This window comes from Ruditapes philippinarum, unplaced genomic scaffold (assembly GCF_026571515.1).
Source record: "Ruditapes philippinarum isolate M1 unplaced genomic scaffold, ASM2657151v2 ctg5310_1_1_1_1, whole genome shotgun sequence".
Classification (NCBI taxonomy): Eukaryota; Metazoa; Mollusca; class Bivalvia; order Venerida; family Veneridae; genus Ruditapes; species Ruditapes philippinarum.
In genome coordinates this window covers 31996-49968 of record NW_026852582.1, presented here as the reverse complement: position 1 = coordinate 49968, position 17973 = coordinate 31996, and the positions used below count along the sequence as shown (strand labels likewise).

Genomic DNA, 17973 nt, shown 5'->3' with positions numbered 1-17973 from the left:
GTTCAATATTGCGTAAATCATGAGGAAATGAGTTAATTGGGAAGATATATACATGTTAGTTTTATATTTATATGCAACATTGTTTCTTTTTAAATTGTTTGACGAAGTTAGAATAAAAGTATAGGTCAATTTTAATATGAGATAAACATAATTATCATTGTCCTTTCTCGGAAATGCTGATCAAATATTAACTTTTCTAATAATCTTTCATAATAGTTATGAAATTTCGCGATCTGATATTTATTTGCATATACCTTTATGAGTATAAGTATTTACTTGTTTTTTTATTCAAATTGACTCAAAAGGATGAATGTTCCATGACTAAAGTGCAAATAACGGAGTCTGTAAATATCTAGTTGAACGAATAAAATAGATATTTATAAAATTTGTTTTCAGTGACAGCTGTAGAGGCATGCCAAATGTATTCATGTTTGCACGTTCAATTTTTGTTTGCTTTTAATTAAACGATTTCTATAGCATGTGCATAATTCATGCATTATTTACTCATAATCAATATGTTATAGCTGCGAAATGTACAATCTAAAGTAGAGTTTTGTTACTGACCGTTCTTAGGTAGTGTCCCTAGTTGATCACGCTGACATTGAATTAAAATTAAAGGAACAGCTGGACGCGCAGCTGAGAAATTCCATTACGTTACTAGAGAAAACAGTCAAAGCAAATAAAGAGTTTAAATACAGATGTACACATTGATAAACATATGAATACAAAACAAACATTTTACAATAAATGATTAATGACATGAGATTATATTTTCATATACATAATTATAGCAATAAATACAAAAATTGAACACGTGTGATAGCTTGGTGTAAAATAAAGGCACAGGAGGGAAATTGTGAAGTAAATTTGCAAAACAATCTCATTTATTTTCGTTTGCCACTGTAGCAAGTAATTCAAATTAAAACGATATTGAAATTAGTTTAATCCTTTTTTAAAGCAGTATAAATATATATAATTACAAGCGAAAGATATTGATATCTCTATTCTGTACAAATACGGAGTTCTCTCACACTTGTGCTAGTGTATATGAAGATAATAAACATGCAAGGAATGCAGTTGATTATGTTCTGTACGATTCCAATTTTATTGGCATTGTGTTTCACTGGTAATGTATTGTTTTAACTAATCATAAATGATTTGCAATTTTGTTTACGGAATCGAATTACGCAGTGTAAAATATCATAATTGTGTTTATTGTAGATGTAATAGCATATTAACCATGTCATTCACATAATTCTTTATTGTAGCATCTGCCGGTCCTTTAGGAACAAAAACAGGACGAAGCAAGGTACATACGTAAATTTTTGTTCATTACAAACTCTATATAATTAAAATATTGACATGCTACCAGTCTTACATTTTTGAAAGTTTAAATCGAATCGAAATAGTTAAAAAGTCGAAAAGAAGCGAGAGAAAAATGCTTAAATGGTTGAAATATAAACCACATCCATATGAAATAATGATTGGAAAAAACACAACAATTTGTTTAAATGTTTAGAAAGAAATTTCGTAAAATTATACTGAACAAAATTAAATCTAGCTCACTATGATGACTAATACTGGTTTACCATATTATTATAAAAATACAGTCATTGTCAGGCAGCTTTTAGAACGCTACGAATGGATTTTGCATTAATAAGTCAGTTTATCAATTGTCCTTGTCACAGATTAAAGTTCTGATTTGTATACCTTATAGTGCACGTTAATATTCTTATTGATGATTTTGTATAAAAAACTGTAAAGATTTTTAGATGTTTACATCATTTTATGGTTTTGTTTCAGGCGAACACATACCTTATTAATAAGTGGAAAATTTGGTTTGACTTAAATGACGTGAATGATGATGGAATTCTTTTATTAGATGACACCAAAATCTTCGAGTAAGAAATATTTTTTAATCTTCGATCGTTGGAAAGTTAAGTTCTAAAGTGAATAAGTCAATAATGTAAAGTATTCAGTACTATAAATAATTTTGATGATACTAATATTGACGATTACTAATCATGAAGGAATACTATCTGGATATTATTTGTAAGTGAGAATACATAATCCTATTTAAGCAGATGATGCTTGTTTGTAGAAGAATAACTATTATTCATCATACCAGTGTTCCAACTGAATCAATTAGATCTAGATCAACATTTTTCAAGACATTATTCATCAGAATATCCAAATGATACATTTCTACAATTTTATCAATATTTGAAATTCTTATTTAAAATATGCCCAATGTAGACTATTTCACTTTTCAAGTGCTGTGTTATCGAAGAATATACATGTTTCCATGATAATGAATGAATAAATGTCATGATGAATAAATGAATGAATGAATGAATAAATGAATGAATGAATGAATGAATGAATGAATAAATGAATAAATGAATGAATGAATGAATGAATAAAAGAATAAATAACTGTATAAAATGACGAACCATACATTAAGCAATTATATGGCTTTTGAAAACAGTCATTAGTAAATTAATTAATAATCAAACATAAGAAATTACATTTTAAATGTTCCTCGTCCCCTTTGTGTTCATTAATATCATACGTTATAATTACTTATAATGTATTCTATTATCGGGCTAATTAATATTAATGTTAAATCTTTTATACTTGTTATTATAACAGTTTCGAAAAATGTCATTGTAGCATAAACACGTCCGTTTAACTCATAACGAGTGAAAAATGTCCATCGGTAAAAATGTTGTGAGCAACTTCCGTTCCTCGTTGTGAGCACCCATCTATATAAACAAGGTGAGTTTTTCATAATTTTTGAGGATTACAGACATTCATGTAAAAATATCGGAATGCAGTTAGCTAGCGATGTGTTTTCCGAGTATGCACATGTAAAGATATTGCCTGTTAGTGGACAATTTGATGGACATACCGTGCGACGCAGTCACTCGGGGTAGCTGGAAAACTGGAGACAACTTAGGATTAAAGCAAAAAAGGGTATATCTTCGTTTCTATGAAGACTTTCAGATAATAATTTACGCTGAAGACTTGTGGGCACCTGTTTTAAGTTAGAATGCACAAAACGTCACCAGAATCGACGTTTTCAATGTTAAATATGGTCCAAAGAGAAGTTGTCTCCAGTTTTCCAGCTACCCCGAGTGACTGCGTCGCACGGTATTTCCATCAAAATGTCCACAAACAGGCAATATCTTTACATGTGCATACTCGGAAAACACATCGCTAGCTAACTGCATTCCGATATTTTTACATAAATGTCTGTAATCTTCAAAAATTATGAAAAACTCACATTGTTTATCGTGTCACACGTCATATATGGGTGCTCACAACGAGGAACGGAAGTTGCTCACAACATTTTTACCGATGGACATTTTTCACTCGTTGTGAGTTAAACGGGCGTGATAAAAATCGTTCCACAAGGCATTTTGTATATTTTAATTTCTTACTTATATAACTACATACTATATTAAAACCTCAAATATATGACAATCTTCGCTGACAGTTTACCGTATTGAGATTATATTATTTATCAAGTTACTTTAAACCATTTTTATTCCTACTACTATTATTTTTAGACGAAAATTCCACGAGGGTCTTGATGATTTGAACAATGGTAATCTTATGCTTGATAACAAAACGGAAATTGCCGAAGATGACTTTATAGAAATACTTAAGGTAAAATATGAATCCGACAAAGCTGAGTTCACAGAGATGATATATGAGCTTGAATTGGAATTGTCTCGTGCACTGGACTTAGACGGGGACAACTTCGTTTCAAAGGATGAACTTGTAGATAACATGGTTTCAGCAGGTCACAAAAACAGAAAAGAGGACGAGAGTTTTTTCTTCGCCTTTCCAGATATAAACGAACGTGTTCCTGTGGAAGTGATGGCTACTTGTTTCGTACGTTTTCTTACTGAAGATGATAAGACTAAACCTGACGTCCTCAAACTACTTTTTGATTCTGTTTAAGTGTTGTTTTAAAGTTAAGTTTGCTTTTCCAACTTAGTGTCACTTAGACGATTTTATGTTCCTTATGAAATATTACTGAAATATTACTGCTCAGTCATAAAAGAACAAAAACATATTTTTTTTAAAAATTATGTCATTGTTTAATATCTAAATTACTAAGTAATTCCGAAATAATTTTAATTTATTGAAATGTGTAACTTAACGTCTGTTTAATAAATAAAAGACTACTACTCCATATCGGCGTCAATCTATTTTATGGGTTGTTGGTGCATGCTTTCATCAGAACTAGACCTTCGCGGGTCGGATGGGTCGCCTTTTAAACAATAAAGGTTAGGAGAAACGGCCAGAACAAAAATGAAATATGAAAATTTACAAGAGCAAAAAATAAAAAAATAAGAAGTGAAGGGCAGCATTTTCTGTGCACTGAACTTCTAATAAATAAGATCTATCATCTTATGAAGTTTAAAGTCCATAGCTTTTATAATGGCACTTACTTGTCACATTGAAGGTTCCACCGTATAAACACATGTATTGAATTCAAAATATTTCCATTTCATAGCAAATGTTGAATTCTGATTTCGTCGTTGATACGTGGCGTGGACAGTAGCTTTATATTTTCAGTAGCGTCAATGAACAAAACTACATCGAACCTAAAACATTTTAAATTGTGATAACGATTAATTTTCTCTTAATATTTTCCACATCTAAAGGTTTATATTACGTGTCAAAATATTAGGTTTATAACTATGTTTAAATATATTACTACGTGGGGTGATCAAGAATTAAGTAATCTGGTTCGATATCTTTGAAACGGACCCCTATAAAATATTTTTATTTATGTCACTGTCGTGACCTATCTCTTTGCCACTTACAAGGAGCTGTAAATCACACAGACACTTGGGGTTTGGAGCTCAAAACGCCTTTAAAATAAAATGCATATATGTCAATCCCAGCACATGTACTGATCATATATATCAAAAAAATTGTTATTAGCCGTTTTTAAAAAAAAAATATATTTCAACATCTATAATAATACACACGATAAAAATGTTCGCCGGAAAAAATCCACACCCCTATCGTCATAATCACCATGTATTTCATTCCATTTCCAATATTTTCATATAATCCTTTGGTCCATCAACACAGAAGATATAATTCTTCACGATGATGGCCAAATTTAAACTTCGACGGTAATATATGCAATGCAACATCCGAAATAAACATCAAGATTATCGCCGTTTTCCTCCATTTACAAAATCTTTCGATAAATTCAAACGTGACAGTCGGCTTAAATGAACAAAGCCATCCGATTATTTGGTTCCCATACTAAAAAGTGCTGCGCATTTTGCACACGGCAAAGCTGGGGACCACGTTTGAATTTATCGAAAGATTCTGTCAATGGAGAAAAACGGTGATAATATTGATGTTTATTTCGGCTGTTGCGTTGTTTATATTACCGTTGAAGTTTAAAATTGACCATCATCGTGAAGAATTATATCTTCTGTGTCGATGGACCAAAGGATTATGTGAAAATATTGGAAATGGAATGAAATACATGGTGATTATGACGGTAGGGGTGCGGATTTTTTCCGGCGAACATTTTTATCTTGTGTATTATTAGGTGTTGAAATATGATTTTTTTTTCAAAACGGCTAATAATAAGTTTATATATATATATGATCAGTACATGTGCTGGGATAGACAAATATGTATTTTATTTGTATTTTTAAGGCTGTTAGAGCTCCAAACCCCTAGTGTCTGTGGTAAATCAGTCATGCATTACTCAGAGCAGAATAACTAGCATATTGTAACTAAAGTAACGCGTCACCGGCCTAGGTGCTTGTTTTATATATAATTGCTTTATTCAGTGCATTATTATTTCGATACTGTTTGTCAAAATAACAGAAAAAAATCGGGAATATGCTTTCGGACGTTTGTATGACGTCACATGAAAATTTGACGTCATTTGACGTTAGATAAGGAAAATAAACAACGTTTAAACCATAGTAGTCGGTTACGCAGCAGTAGTATAGTATATAGTTGATGAATCCCTGACAATTTTGTGCAGGCACACATGTTGGTGTTTATTAACATATGCAGATTTTACTGTTATTTAATATCAGCTTTATTAACATATCGTCGCTTGAAAAACGTTTTGTTCTAAGTGCCAATTTGTTGTTTTTGAGAAAAAAAAACATGTAAAGATTTAGTATGGCATAACTTTTTTATTTATTGTCGGATTTTGAAAATTTAAAAACTACTAAACGTGATGTAGAGAGAACATCTCAATATGTGGATTTTAATATTTCCTTGCTTAAAAACCTAAAAAGAACATTTGGAGATAAAACAGTCCTTGTAACTTTTTTTCAAAAATTGTTAAAATCAGAGTGTTCAATGTGACTTAGAACATTATGTCTTTTAAGTTGAATTGATTTATATCATATAAAACAGTATGTTTTATCTTTAAAAGGCTGCCAAAAATGCTCTCGGCTAATTATCTCTTGATTAGTTAACTTTGACACTACACTATTTCTTAGAGCATATGTATCTAACTGCATGAACTATGACATTCGAAATCTTGTTAAAATCCTTAAATCCATTACATTATTAAATGACATTTAAACAAATAATTTAAATAAATAAAGATAAAATACCCACATAAATTTTGTAGACATTTTATCTATTTTTAAAACTTTGGCCACATTCAAAGTGATTCAATGTCTGGAAAAGGAAAGATATAACCGCAAACAGGAATAGAAAATTTTCAAATCTTCTAGAATGCTGGAAAAATCTTTCAAGATTTTTTGCTATGAAAATTCAAAAGATGGTCAAATTCAAATTCCTTCGAAAGTATGAAATAGTAGTAATTATTTTGTTATGCGCTTTACATGTTCTGTTTGTGTTTGTAAGAAGCTCTTCTAATTGAAGGTGTGTAAAAAATGTTTCTATAACTTAAGTACGCAATGAAAACAGATATGCAAAGGTGGAGCAGGCATGATTTATATTTGAAAAATGTCATATTTAAAGATTGTTCGTGTACAAAAACATTACAAACATAACGCTATATATATAGAAGTTAAAAGTCAAATTGCAAGACAAACAAAATATACGTATAAGAATATTTTTCTTCCTTATGTCTTTGGTATAAAATGTGTTTACTTTAAAGCAATCTATTAGTTATATAACATTAACGCATTCGAAAACATATATTATAATTATGTAAACGTATAATATCTATAAATTTTCTTAAAGGCCTTCTTTGCCCCAGAAATGCTTTTATCTTAATCTCCCAAAAGCCTGATATTTGGAGTTCTATTATAGTTTCCAAAATATTCCACATTGGTCAGTAGCCTTAACCATCTTATGCTTTTGTTTCATATTGGCAATGAGTGCAGTCATTTTTTTAAACTCATATGTGGCTGTTATAAAGATAAATAATTGGTTTCTTAGACAAAATGTGCCTTTAGTTAAAGAAACTTTAGAACATATAACAAATTTTCTTCTTTACGAATCTGTTTGATGAAATTGTATGATCACAGTTGTTTCTATCCGAAAAAAACATCCGAAATTACTTTCAAATCACAAACAGTTTTGCTTGTTGTTTAATCACATGCAGTAAATTTACAGGACTTAATACTAAAATGTCAATGATTGGAGGGAATAAATGAATACATAATATCATTCAATACTTATATTTAGTATTAATATATGAAATAAACAACAAACCATCTAACTCAAAATGTTTCGTACAACATGGCGGGTGTCCTGCTATCACGTGATTTTATGCTATGTTTTGATACGATAATTTTGGATTTAGAACAGTATGTTGCATATATCCCACAGGTCACGTGACATTTATCGATGATTTGATTAGTCCAGTAAGTTAGAACAGTCTATTTATTAAGACATACTAAATTTGTGGAGATAGACCAGGATGGTTTCGTTGTAATTTATTCATAAAGGTCTGAAGCACTTATATAACATACCAAGGAGATAGAACAGTCCATTACGGACAAAATTGTGTATTTAACTTGTTTTTGGAAAAATTGGAGATAGAACATTACAGTTTTCAAGCGACGATATGCATCAATTACTGTTATTTTATATGAGTGGTTTGATGTTTTATGTGTGTTTTGAAGGTAGCAAGACGGGAACTCGTATATTTATCTCTTAGAGATAGGATTATATGAATGTAACAAACAAGGCAAAATTTCATTTTTTTTTATTTTTTCAATAAAACAATTCATCACTTATAATGTCTGTTTATAAACTCGGGATGATTGCTCGGATATTCTTTAAAATAGGGGATTGCGTATATGATTCGGAGGATACTAAACGATAGTCTCCGGTCTTCGACGGTCCCGGTCTTCAAAGACCGATGATTCTACGAATTTTGAAAGCAAAGCAAAACACCGTTTCTGGGTATTTTCTAGAGTGAAATGACGAATTCTATGGGGTTTTTTTTTGGGATAAAAGTGAAATAAAACAGTTATTTCTTTGTAAGAAAATAATTTTGAATATCATTGTATGAATAATTCAATCCAAAATAAAGTAAATACAAAGTTTACGCAGAAAATTTATCTCTATTTATTATGGAAGATGTAATTATGTAAGATGTTTTATGAGCGCGCGGCTGTCCTGGTGACATATGACACTAATTGCTAGCTGTCATTCATCACGTGTCATTATAAAAATTCTGCGCCGTATCTAAACTTTTACACGCGTTATTTGTACATTTTATACATTTTATTCTTTTTAATCTTGGTTTTATTTTGGTTTAAATCAAATATGGCATATTTATGTTTCTGTTGCGTTAGAAATTTTGTTTCTGGGGAATAATTAAATCATCATAGCTGTGAAGATCTAAACCCGTAAGTTATTACATTTACACTTCTTTTATGAATAAATAGTTTAATATATTTATCTTAAATAATATTTAATTTCAATTTTACTAATAAGTCTATATTGAACTGAAATTAATTTTTTATTGAAAAAATAAAACGCGTATTATTTTGTTGTTGTTGTTGTTTTTTCTTTTAGAGTTGAAGAAACTGAAAAATTCAACTGGAAAAAAATCTCAGAAAAGGTAAGTGAAACAAAATTAGTTGTTTTTTTTTATTATTATTATTTACGTTATATCTGTAACTTACTATAGTTTGAGTAACACGAGAAGTCGCGTAATGGTTACTCTTCTTTTTTAATTTAATTCTCTTGATCTTCTTGATATTCCAATCCTGTTAAAAAAAACAGTTATACTTTCGTAGTTACATACGCGTCATGAAGTTAAAATCATAATACTTAAAATTAATGTAATCAGCATAATATGTTCGTTTTGTGTGTTAATCTATTCATCCATCAGGTAATAACGTGCTCTTGCCTTTGTCAATGGACTGACTCAAAATTTTTATATACAATCATTTATTTATTTTTCATTTTTATACGATTTATTACTCTTTGAATAAGCATATTTACAATTCATTTTTTTTTCATTTAAACCGGTACTATTTTATTAAAACTAAATTGAGAACATATTTATTTTTTTCTTTGTCGATGTAAATAGTTTAAACTCGTGCTACGTATATAAATGTATATACATTGTTGTTGAGTATATTTGTGTTTGATCTTAAACTTGACATTTTTAGATTTTGTTGTTGTTGTTTGTTTGTTTGTTTTTTGTTTGTTTTTTTTTTGCAATAACAATTTATTAGTTGTTTTTTTTTCCTGAAAAAATCACTTAATGTTTTAAAGCAATAGAATTCATCAAACCTTAAAACAGAAGATGATCATAGATGCGCAATTTGTTCTTGTAAAATAGGGCTACGTTCATACTGTTGTTATATACTTTGTGCCAGGTGTAAAATTTTTTTGATACATGTAGATATATTTCTTTATTTTTGGAATGAATATTTTACGTGTGAAAAATCATTTTATTTTGCAAAATATTTTCTTCCTAAAGCATTCCACTTAAGATTTTTAAACAGTACCATTTCATTAAAACTTAATATAAGAAGAGATTCATTTTTGTTGTTGGTGTAAATAGTTCAAACCAGTACTATGTACATATAAAATTGTTGCTTAATATACTAGTGTCTGACCTCAAATTAAACCTATTTTTTATTTAAATGATACTTGTTTTTTAATAGACAGTTCATGCTCCATCATTTTAGTTTGTGTTCTTTGCACAATTAATAACTTTTTAATTAAGCATATTTAGTATTTAATTTTAAACAATAGCATTTCATCTATACTGATTTAAGAAGATAATTGCTTGTTCGTGTAAATAGTTCAGACTCGTGTCATGAACATTTTGATTGCTGTTGCTTTAAAAAAACATTATCTGATCTCAAGCTTGTGCCAAATGCGATTATCATGTACATATTCTTGTTAATATTATTTTGGGGAAAAATTGTTATCTGATCTCAAACTTGATTTTTGTTGATTTTTTCCTACTTTGATTTCCTACAGTATATATATAAAAAATATATATATATATTAATAAAAACTAGTTAATCTTTCTGCGCATTTGTTTGTTTTACTTCTTCATATATAATGGTAAAAATCTTATTATAATAATATTTCATCCATTTCGTGTTGTTTTATTTCGACCTTTCTTAAGTAAGTCAGACTTGAACTCGGGACGCAATTAATATGAGGTTATTGACCTTAACCATTCTGCCATAAAGATAACATTTCAATGTGCTCTTGATATAAAAATCTTATGAATAATTATTATAAAGTTATTTAGTGTCAATTATAAAATATTGAATAATATAAAATCATAAGATCACTAGAATTAAACAGAAATCAACATTTAGATACTTACTCAGAGCAAAAAATAAAAATAAAAAAAGAAGTAAATATTTATATATGTTCATAATATAAATATCGGCATTTGATAATTTTATTGGATGTTCTTAAGTTAAATTGATGCTACTTATTCTTAAATGAATTGATGTTTCAATAATTCTAAAATAGAATGGACTTTAGATGAATAATATACAATGTAATTGTGTTGAAGCATTTATTTCATGTAGTTTACAAAATCAAATCATCACCAGGCTTCAGAACAGGTCCCAATCTTCTGTTTTCCCAGCCATGGATAGGTCTCTGTTTCTTATGTTTATGTGCATCTATACCAGTGAAAAATGACTTTTCGTAGTTCATCATCCACACATCAGATTCGTATTGCCTCACTCTATCTGTTAACTGATCAATGTTTCCTATTGAGAGGTCATGAAGCATGACTGCTCTTCTCTCAAACTGCTTGTGATCTTTCTTCAACTCTCGTATGCAGCTGCTTGACACGAGTCCATTACAACAAAAATACGTCGCCAATGTTGATGAAAGGTAAGTATCCATCATTGCTCCAATGTCTTTTTCTTCAAGACACAAGTCTAGTGCTGAAATGAATCCTGCAACATACATTTCCATCTGATCAGTTGTTAAGCTACATTTAGAGTCCTGTGATAACTCTTTAAGGTATTCTATAGTTTTGTCACTCAAACTTATTTCATTTGGCGATTTACAATCATAAGCAATCAGTGCTCGCAACATCTCGCTTCGATTCGCTACTCTTTTTGGATTATCTAGCTTTATTGTAACACCCGTCTTGCGTTAAAATAATATAAAAATTAATTTTGCTCAGGTTTTACTTTAACAACATAAGTTAGAAAGATCAAAGATTTCAACTTAAATTAACAGTAAAAAATAAAATATACGATATACCAGAAAACTTTAACCTAATTTATAATTTCCTTATAACAAAACATGGTATACTAATAATTGTAATATTAATACCATATAATTTTGAAAACGTCATAGAATTAATTCACGGAATAACGAAATCTAGTATTATAAATCATATAATTTAAAAATAAATAAATAAAAAAACGATAATATTTGTGTTCATAGACAAAAAATTTTTAACTAGTATAAAACGTACTTACATTCAAAATCCTGAGATTTCCTGTTTAAGTCTAAAAACGTGTTGAAAGATAAATGTGAATACTTTTGTAATTTTTTTTTTTTTTTTTTTTTTTTTGGGGGGGGGGTATATATACTCGTAAATCTGCATCAACTTTACATTCTGCAGCGAATTATAAATACATAATACGTCAAATATACAGAAAAATAATGCCAATAATTAGTGCCATATGCGATGACGACATTAATATATCTATCAAAACAATACTGCATGTAAACAAAAGGTATACATAAATTAAAACTTAAGCATCATAATTTTACGAGGTGGTAATACTTTTCGCTTCCTATGACACGGTTAATTGGCGCGACGCGTAATGGGAAAATGGACATATCATGTTATTTAACAGTATGCTAATAGCATCATTTTGTCATTACGCGATACTAATTTACCCTCCATTTATGGAAAATCTATAGCTTAAAACATATTTGTTGTTGTTGTTAATTTTTAAGCGACTCTGCACAATTCTTTTGAAAAAAAAAACAAACAAAAAAAAACAAAAAAAAACCCAAAAAAACAACAACCACAACAACATATATATATGATAATAAAAATTTAAAATGAAAAAAAAGTCTATCCACTATTCTATTATTAAGTTTTTTATGCAATAATTTACCTCCTTCTTTTTCCTTCATTCACACAGGAACGCTATCAAATTTATGAAACAATGTAATGTTGGATAAATTATAATGTCGTAGCAGCCGTATGCGCGCATTTATTTCTTAAAATTTTATTTAGAATAAAATATTTCGGTTCCTTTATTTACTGTGTTACTCGTTTTGGTAATAGCGTTGCACAGATTCGGTGTTACTTTTACGTTATTTGCACATTCCTGCGTTACTGGATATGTACGGTGTTCAATGTTATAAATTAAACATTCATATTTAAACCAGATTCTAAATAAAAATTGAAGCTTTTTGAAGCATTTGAAACAGCTATCTATAACTGAATAATCCTGATGTAATGCAAATTGTAGTAGACATGGTCGTAATCCGAGTACTTTTAGAACGCACGATCACTAAGATTCATCGGTCCGAAATTTGGAAAGTTTTTTTCAATGGTGAATAAAGTTTAAAGAAGTGCTATATAAATCCCCCGAATGTTCAAGACTTCTGTAAAGCGCAATTGATCGGAGTTTTTATTCTTATTGCAAAACAAACAAAAAACTTACGATTTTCTTCAGACTCATTTAAGGATCCAAGAAAATAAAGGTGTTTTGGTTTCGGCTTGTAACCAATATCAAATTAGGTCAAACCAAATTTGTTCCTATGATACCAGGGAGCTCCCTAAGATTTTATTTAAGCACTACATTAGTGATATTTGTGGGGGTGGGTGAGGGAAGGGGGTATCATCGCATGGCATTGATGTTTCAAAATGCTTTTGAAGGTTGTTTTAAAACAATTAACAAAGGTTTTCACTCCAGATAAATAATTCTTTATTTTTTTCATTTCTGCATCAGTTACATGTTTTTATTTAAAATATATTAATCAAATATTGCATATTTACATACGTAAGTATTTTTAAAGAAGGTCTACCATCAGACGAAGAACTCAACACTCTATCTTATGAGCAAGAGCATTCTTGTCTTATATTGGATGATTTAATGACAGAAATAAGTACTGCGTCAAAAACAGAAAAGCTTTGGACAGTTCATTCACATCATTTTAAAATGAGTATAATATATTTAGCTTGCAATATTTATCAGAAATAGCCATCAGCTAGGACTATAAGTCTTAATACGCAGTATTATATTCTGTTTAGACACCATAGAGATATACAGCAAATACAGGTTTTTTTTGGCAGACAAATTTATGGAAATAAAAGTAAACTGTTTGATTAAGCCTATCAGTTGGCAACTGCTCATCCTTAGGGGTACTTGTTAGTAGATTTAAACAGTCTTTCAGAGGAAAAATACAGATTGAGAACAAATATATTTCCGAACGAAGAAACTATTGTTTATGCAATAGAGTAAAATAGATGCAAAATGATCAACAGATTGAAGAAGGAAGCACAATTTCTTCACTACTTTATTAAACTCACTGATAGCGAAAAGAGGACTACAGCGAAGCATTTGACAAATTTGCAAGTAACAGCAATCAGTCAGATCCTGTTCAATGCTATAAAAGGAAGCTTTAAGATAGATAAGTCCAATTTAATTGAGTTAAAACGATACAAAACTTCACTTTATAATATTGCAGACAAGAAAACTCCTTTACAACAAAAGAGAAACTTAATATCGAGGAGATTCCGACAAGAAGGTGAGGTATTGAAAGAAGGTTTAAAGTGGATACCGACGTAAAGACTTAAACTGAAAATAGTGTCGATAAAAGAGCTTGTGCTCGTACCAAAACAAAAATACAAACTTTTAACTGAAAAAAAACAATCGCCAGAAACAGTGTCAGTTGAAACACAAGCGTGTATCGAGAATCAACTAGAAATAGAATTGGAAGATAATACATCCTCGTCTTTACAACATAATAAATTGGAAAATAAAGTTAACGATGGTGGAAAACCTACACAAGCTGTTCTATCTCCATCTTGGAGTGTACCGAGGGAAAGAAAGAAAAGGGTAAAATACAGTGCTAAGAAATCGATAAAATGGATTCCATATTGATAACATAATACGAATGAAACAACTGAGCATATTGTATTAATTTTTATTGTGCGTATTGTTTGAAAGATTAGAGTTCGGAACATGTCCCAGTGTTTTGTTTTGTTCGAGAAGCAACTTGTGGTCATTTGTTTTACACCGATGGTAACTCATGTATGAAAAAGCCGGTTGGCTTGTGGAAAGACCGATAAGTACATCAGCAGTTGTCTGTCGATGACTCTAATTGTTGAGTGGATGTTAAACTCTAACAAAGTCCTTGTTGAAACTATTAAGTTTAATTGAACAAAAATAACCCGAAGACTCAATCTATTGAATATTGAATTTATTTATAAATGTATTGAATAATAATAAGCGATATAAAGCATACAGTGACATGATATTCATTGCATTAAAACACATTGACAAACATGACAATATCATGGGAAAAGCTATAACTTCATCCTAGTCAGAAGGCAATTCCTGAAATCAAATTATTTATATCTGTTAGTTTTATCCAATGTGGTACAGTGTTCGGAGACGGAAGAATTCCCTTACACTAAAATATTAAACTTTTCTATAAAATATAGGGATAAAGGTAACAGAGTAGCTCAATATTTGTTCAAAAGTTATAATACTATTTACTCTTATCAGTTTAAATATGTCTGAATCAGTTTAAAGGAAATATATATATTGAAGATATATACTAATTCACGCATTATATACATATTCATAGGAATAAAATGCTAATTCACGCGATAATAAAAACATAAATATATCAACTTACTCATGACAATAAGAGCATTAGGATCTTCCAGCCGTCAATATTCATGAAGATGTTTTCTTCCTGTCAGTGTATATATTATTTATACATGTATGTATATTAATTTACTGAATCTGTCGCAATATATATATATATATATATATATATATATATATATATATATATATATATATATATATCTGCATTTTATTCGTCAAACAAAGTTATTCATCTTAAGTGATAACATTCCTGTCAAAGTCATAGAGTAATCATAAAAATATATAACTCGTTTCTTCTTAATATTGATATTTTTACCGAACTAACGTAAAGTCGCATCAAAATGACACAAGTTCAGGTGAGAGATATGATGAGTTCAGAAACATATGAATTTCAAATTTTAGCAAGCGAACACGATGAAAAAGGAAGGTAAACTTGTGTTTAGGAGATCAGCAATACGTATCTGGTTTTAAAAATGAAGTTTGCGAAACCGTAGTGAACATGAGAAAGGGTACACGTTCTGTTACAATAAATGAAGTCTTTTTCGTCCAAATCTACTACTTGTTGCGCATTTACCGAGAATAATAACTCAAGTGGATGATTAAAGTTGAAAAGAAACGATATTACTTGTTGCGCATTTACCGAGAATAATAACTCATGGATGATTAAAGTTGAAAAGAAACGATACTACTTGTTGCGCATTTACCGAGAATAATAACTCATGTGGATTATTAAAGTTGAAAAGAAACGATACTACTTGTTGCAGATTTACCCACCGGAACGGTTAATGTAATGACACAAGAAAAGTTTTTTTCAATCCGAAATATCAGTTGGGTTGGGATGTTATGGATAAGGAATGAACAATCATGAAGAACACTTTTCATCACTGCGTTATGATAAACAATGGTTTACAGATGAAAGCTATAATTTGGATAAAACTTACTTTCTGGACTGTAATCATCAAACAAGATGTTTTCCCCTTTTATTAACATTAAATACAAACAGTATTTGTGTGTGTGTGCGAGCGTGAGTGCGTGCGTGCGTGTGAATCAATCCATTAACATAGAAAGCTTTTTATATCACATTTAAATACATTAATTGTATACATAAATGCATGCAATATAACAACATTATTTTTTTGCCCTAATATTACAATAATACAAGCATGAAAAAGAAATATAGATATAGAAATATGATTATACAATATAACCAAACATTAAAAGTATATACATTGTAAATGGATGTAACTTTGCAACATATATAAAAAGAATTGTTTAAATTCATTACATTATTCTTTGCTGAATTAAATAATCTATAAGCTAGAGTAGAGTATTGATTATTAATATTATTATTACTATTATTTCATATTAATCCGATTTGCAGGACGTAAGCATAGGTGTAAAGGTTATGTATAAATCCAATCATCACATACTTCTCGGTTACAATAGAAATATGTAAATGCTCGTTTTTGTTGACTGTATGAGTCCATGTTATTATTGTATACTGCTATTCCTCTGTTTATCCCAGTCAAAGCGACTTGAGATGACAAAACTTATTCAAACAGATTTGTTGGATCTACAAAATCTTTATTGACCCCTTTCAAACTATACGTTACATTTCCTTTTCTTTCACATTTCGCTACATAGGCTTTTGATCAGAGACCTATGATTGAAGTGGCTTCAAACTCTTTTTAGCTCACCTGAGCAATGCTCAGGGTGAGCTATTGTGATCGCCCTGTGTCCGTCGTCCGTCGTCGTGCGTCGTGCGTCGTGCATCGTCAACTTTTCACATAAACAACATCTCCTCTGAAACCAATGACTGCACATCAACCAAACTTTGCAGAAATGATCCTTGGGTGGTCCCCTTTCAAAGTTGTTCAAATGGTTCCGGTCTGTTGCATATGTAGGTCACAGGGCTAGAAAAGGATTTCAAAAAACACAAAATTAAAAAATCTTCTTGTCTGAAAGTACATGGGCCAGAGCTTTGATTTTTGGTATATGGTATCATCTATGGGTCCTCTACCAAAGTTGTTCAAATTTTGTCCCTAGTGTCAAAATTGGCCCCGCCCCGGGGGGTCATATGTTTTTCCTTATATGTCTATAGGTAAATCTAAAAAAATCTTCTTCTCTGATGTGGCAAATGCTACAGATTAGATATTTGGCATGAAACATTGTGTAGTAGACCTCTATCAAGATTGTTCAAATAATGGCCCTATGGTCAAAATTGGCCCCGCCCCGGGGGGGTCATTGATTTTCATTACATACATATAGTGAAAACTTGAAAAATCTTCTGGTCTGAAAGTAAATGACCTAGAGCTTTGATATTTGGTCTATGGTATCATCTGAAGGTCCAATACCAAAGTTGTACAAATTTTGTCCCTAGTGTCAAAATTGGCCCCGCCCCGGGGGGTCATAGGTTTTCCTAATATGTATATAGTAAAACATAAAAAAATCTTCTTCTCTGAATTGGCAAAGACTACAGGTAAGATATTTGGCATGAAACATTGTGTGGTAGACCTCTACCAAGATTGTTCAAATAATGGCCCTGGGGTCAAAATTGGCCCCGCCTTCGGGGGTCATTGATTTTCATTATATACATATAGTGAAAACTTGAAAAATCTTATGGTCTGAAAGTAAATGGCCTAGAGCTTTGATATTTGGTCTATGGTATCATCTA

At 30.3% G+C, this 17973-nt stretch overlaps 1 protein-coding gene across 1 annotated transcript; it reads left to right on the top strand.

Annotated features, from left to right (window-relative positions):
- The first annotated feature begins 969 nt into the window (after window positions 1-969).
- On the top strand, window positions 970-4192 carry LOC132717627 (sarcoplasmic calcium-binding protein-like). Its single transcript, XM_060701139.1, has 4 exons — window positions 970-1126; window positions 1269-1309; window positions 1804-1901; window positions 3573-4192. Exons 1-4 carry the CDS (start codon window positions 1048-1050, stop codon window positions 3967-3969), a joined length of 615 nt encoding a protein of 204 aa, XP_060557122.1. The 5' UTR covers window positions 970-1047; the 3' UTR covers window positions 3970-4192.
- Window positions 4193-17973: the final 13781 nt, after the last annotated feature.

What these genes read in the sequence shown, in the direction of transcription:
- LOC132717627 (XM_060701139.1), top strand. Translation starts at nt 1,048, where the DNA reads ATGAAGATAATAAACATGCAAGGAATGCAGTTGATTATGTTCTGTACG. An exon ending in CAAAAACAGGACGAAGCAAG is followed by an intron (nt 1,310 to 1,803) that starts GTACATACGTAA and finishes GTTTTGTTTCAG; the next exon opens with GCGAACACATACCTTATTAA. An exon ending in GATGACACCAAAATCTTCGA is followed by an intron (nt 1,902 to 3,572) that starts GTAAGAAATATT and finishes TATTATTTTTAG; the next exon opens with ACGAAAATTCCACGAGGGTC.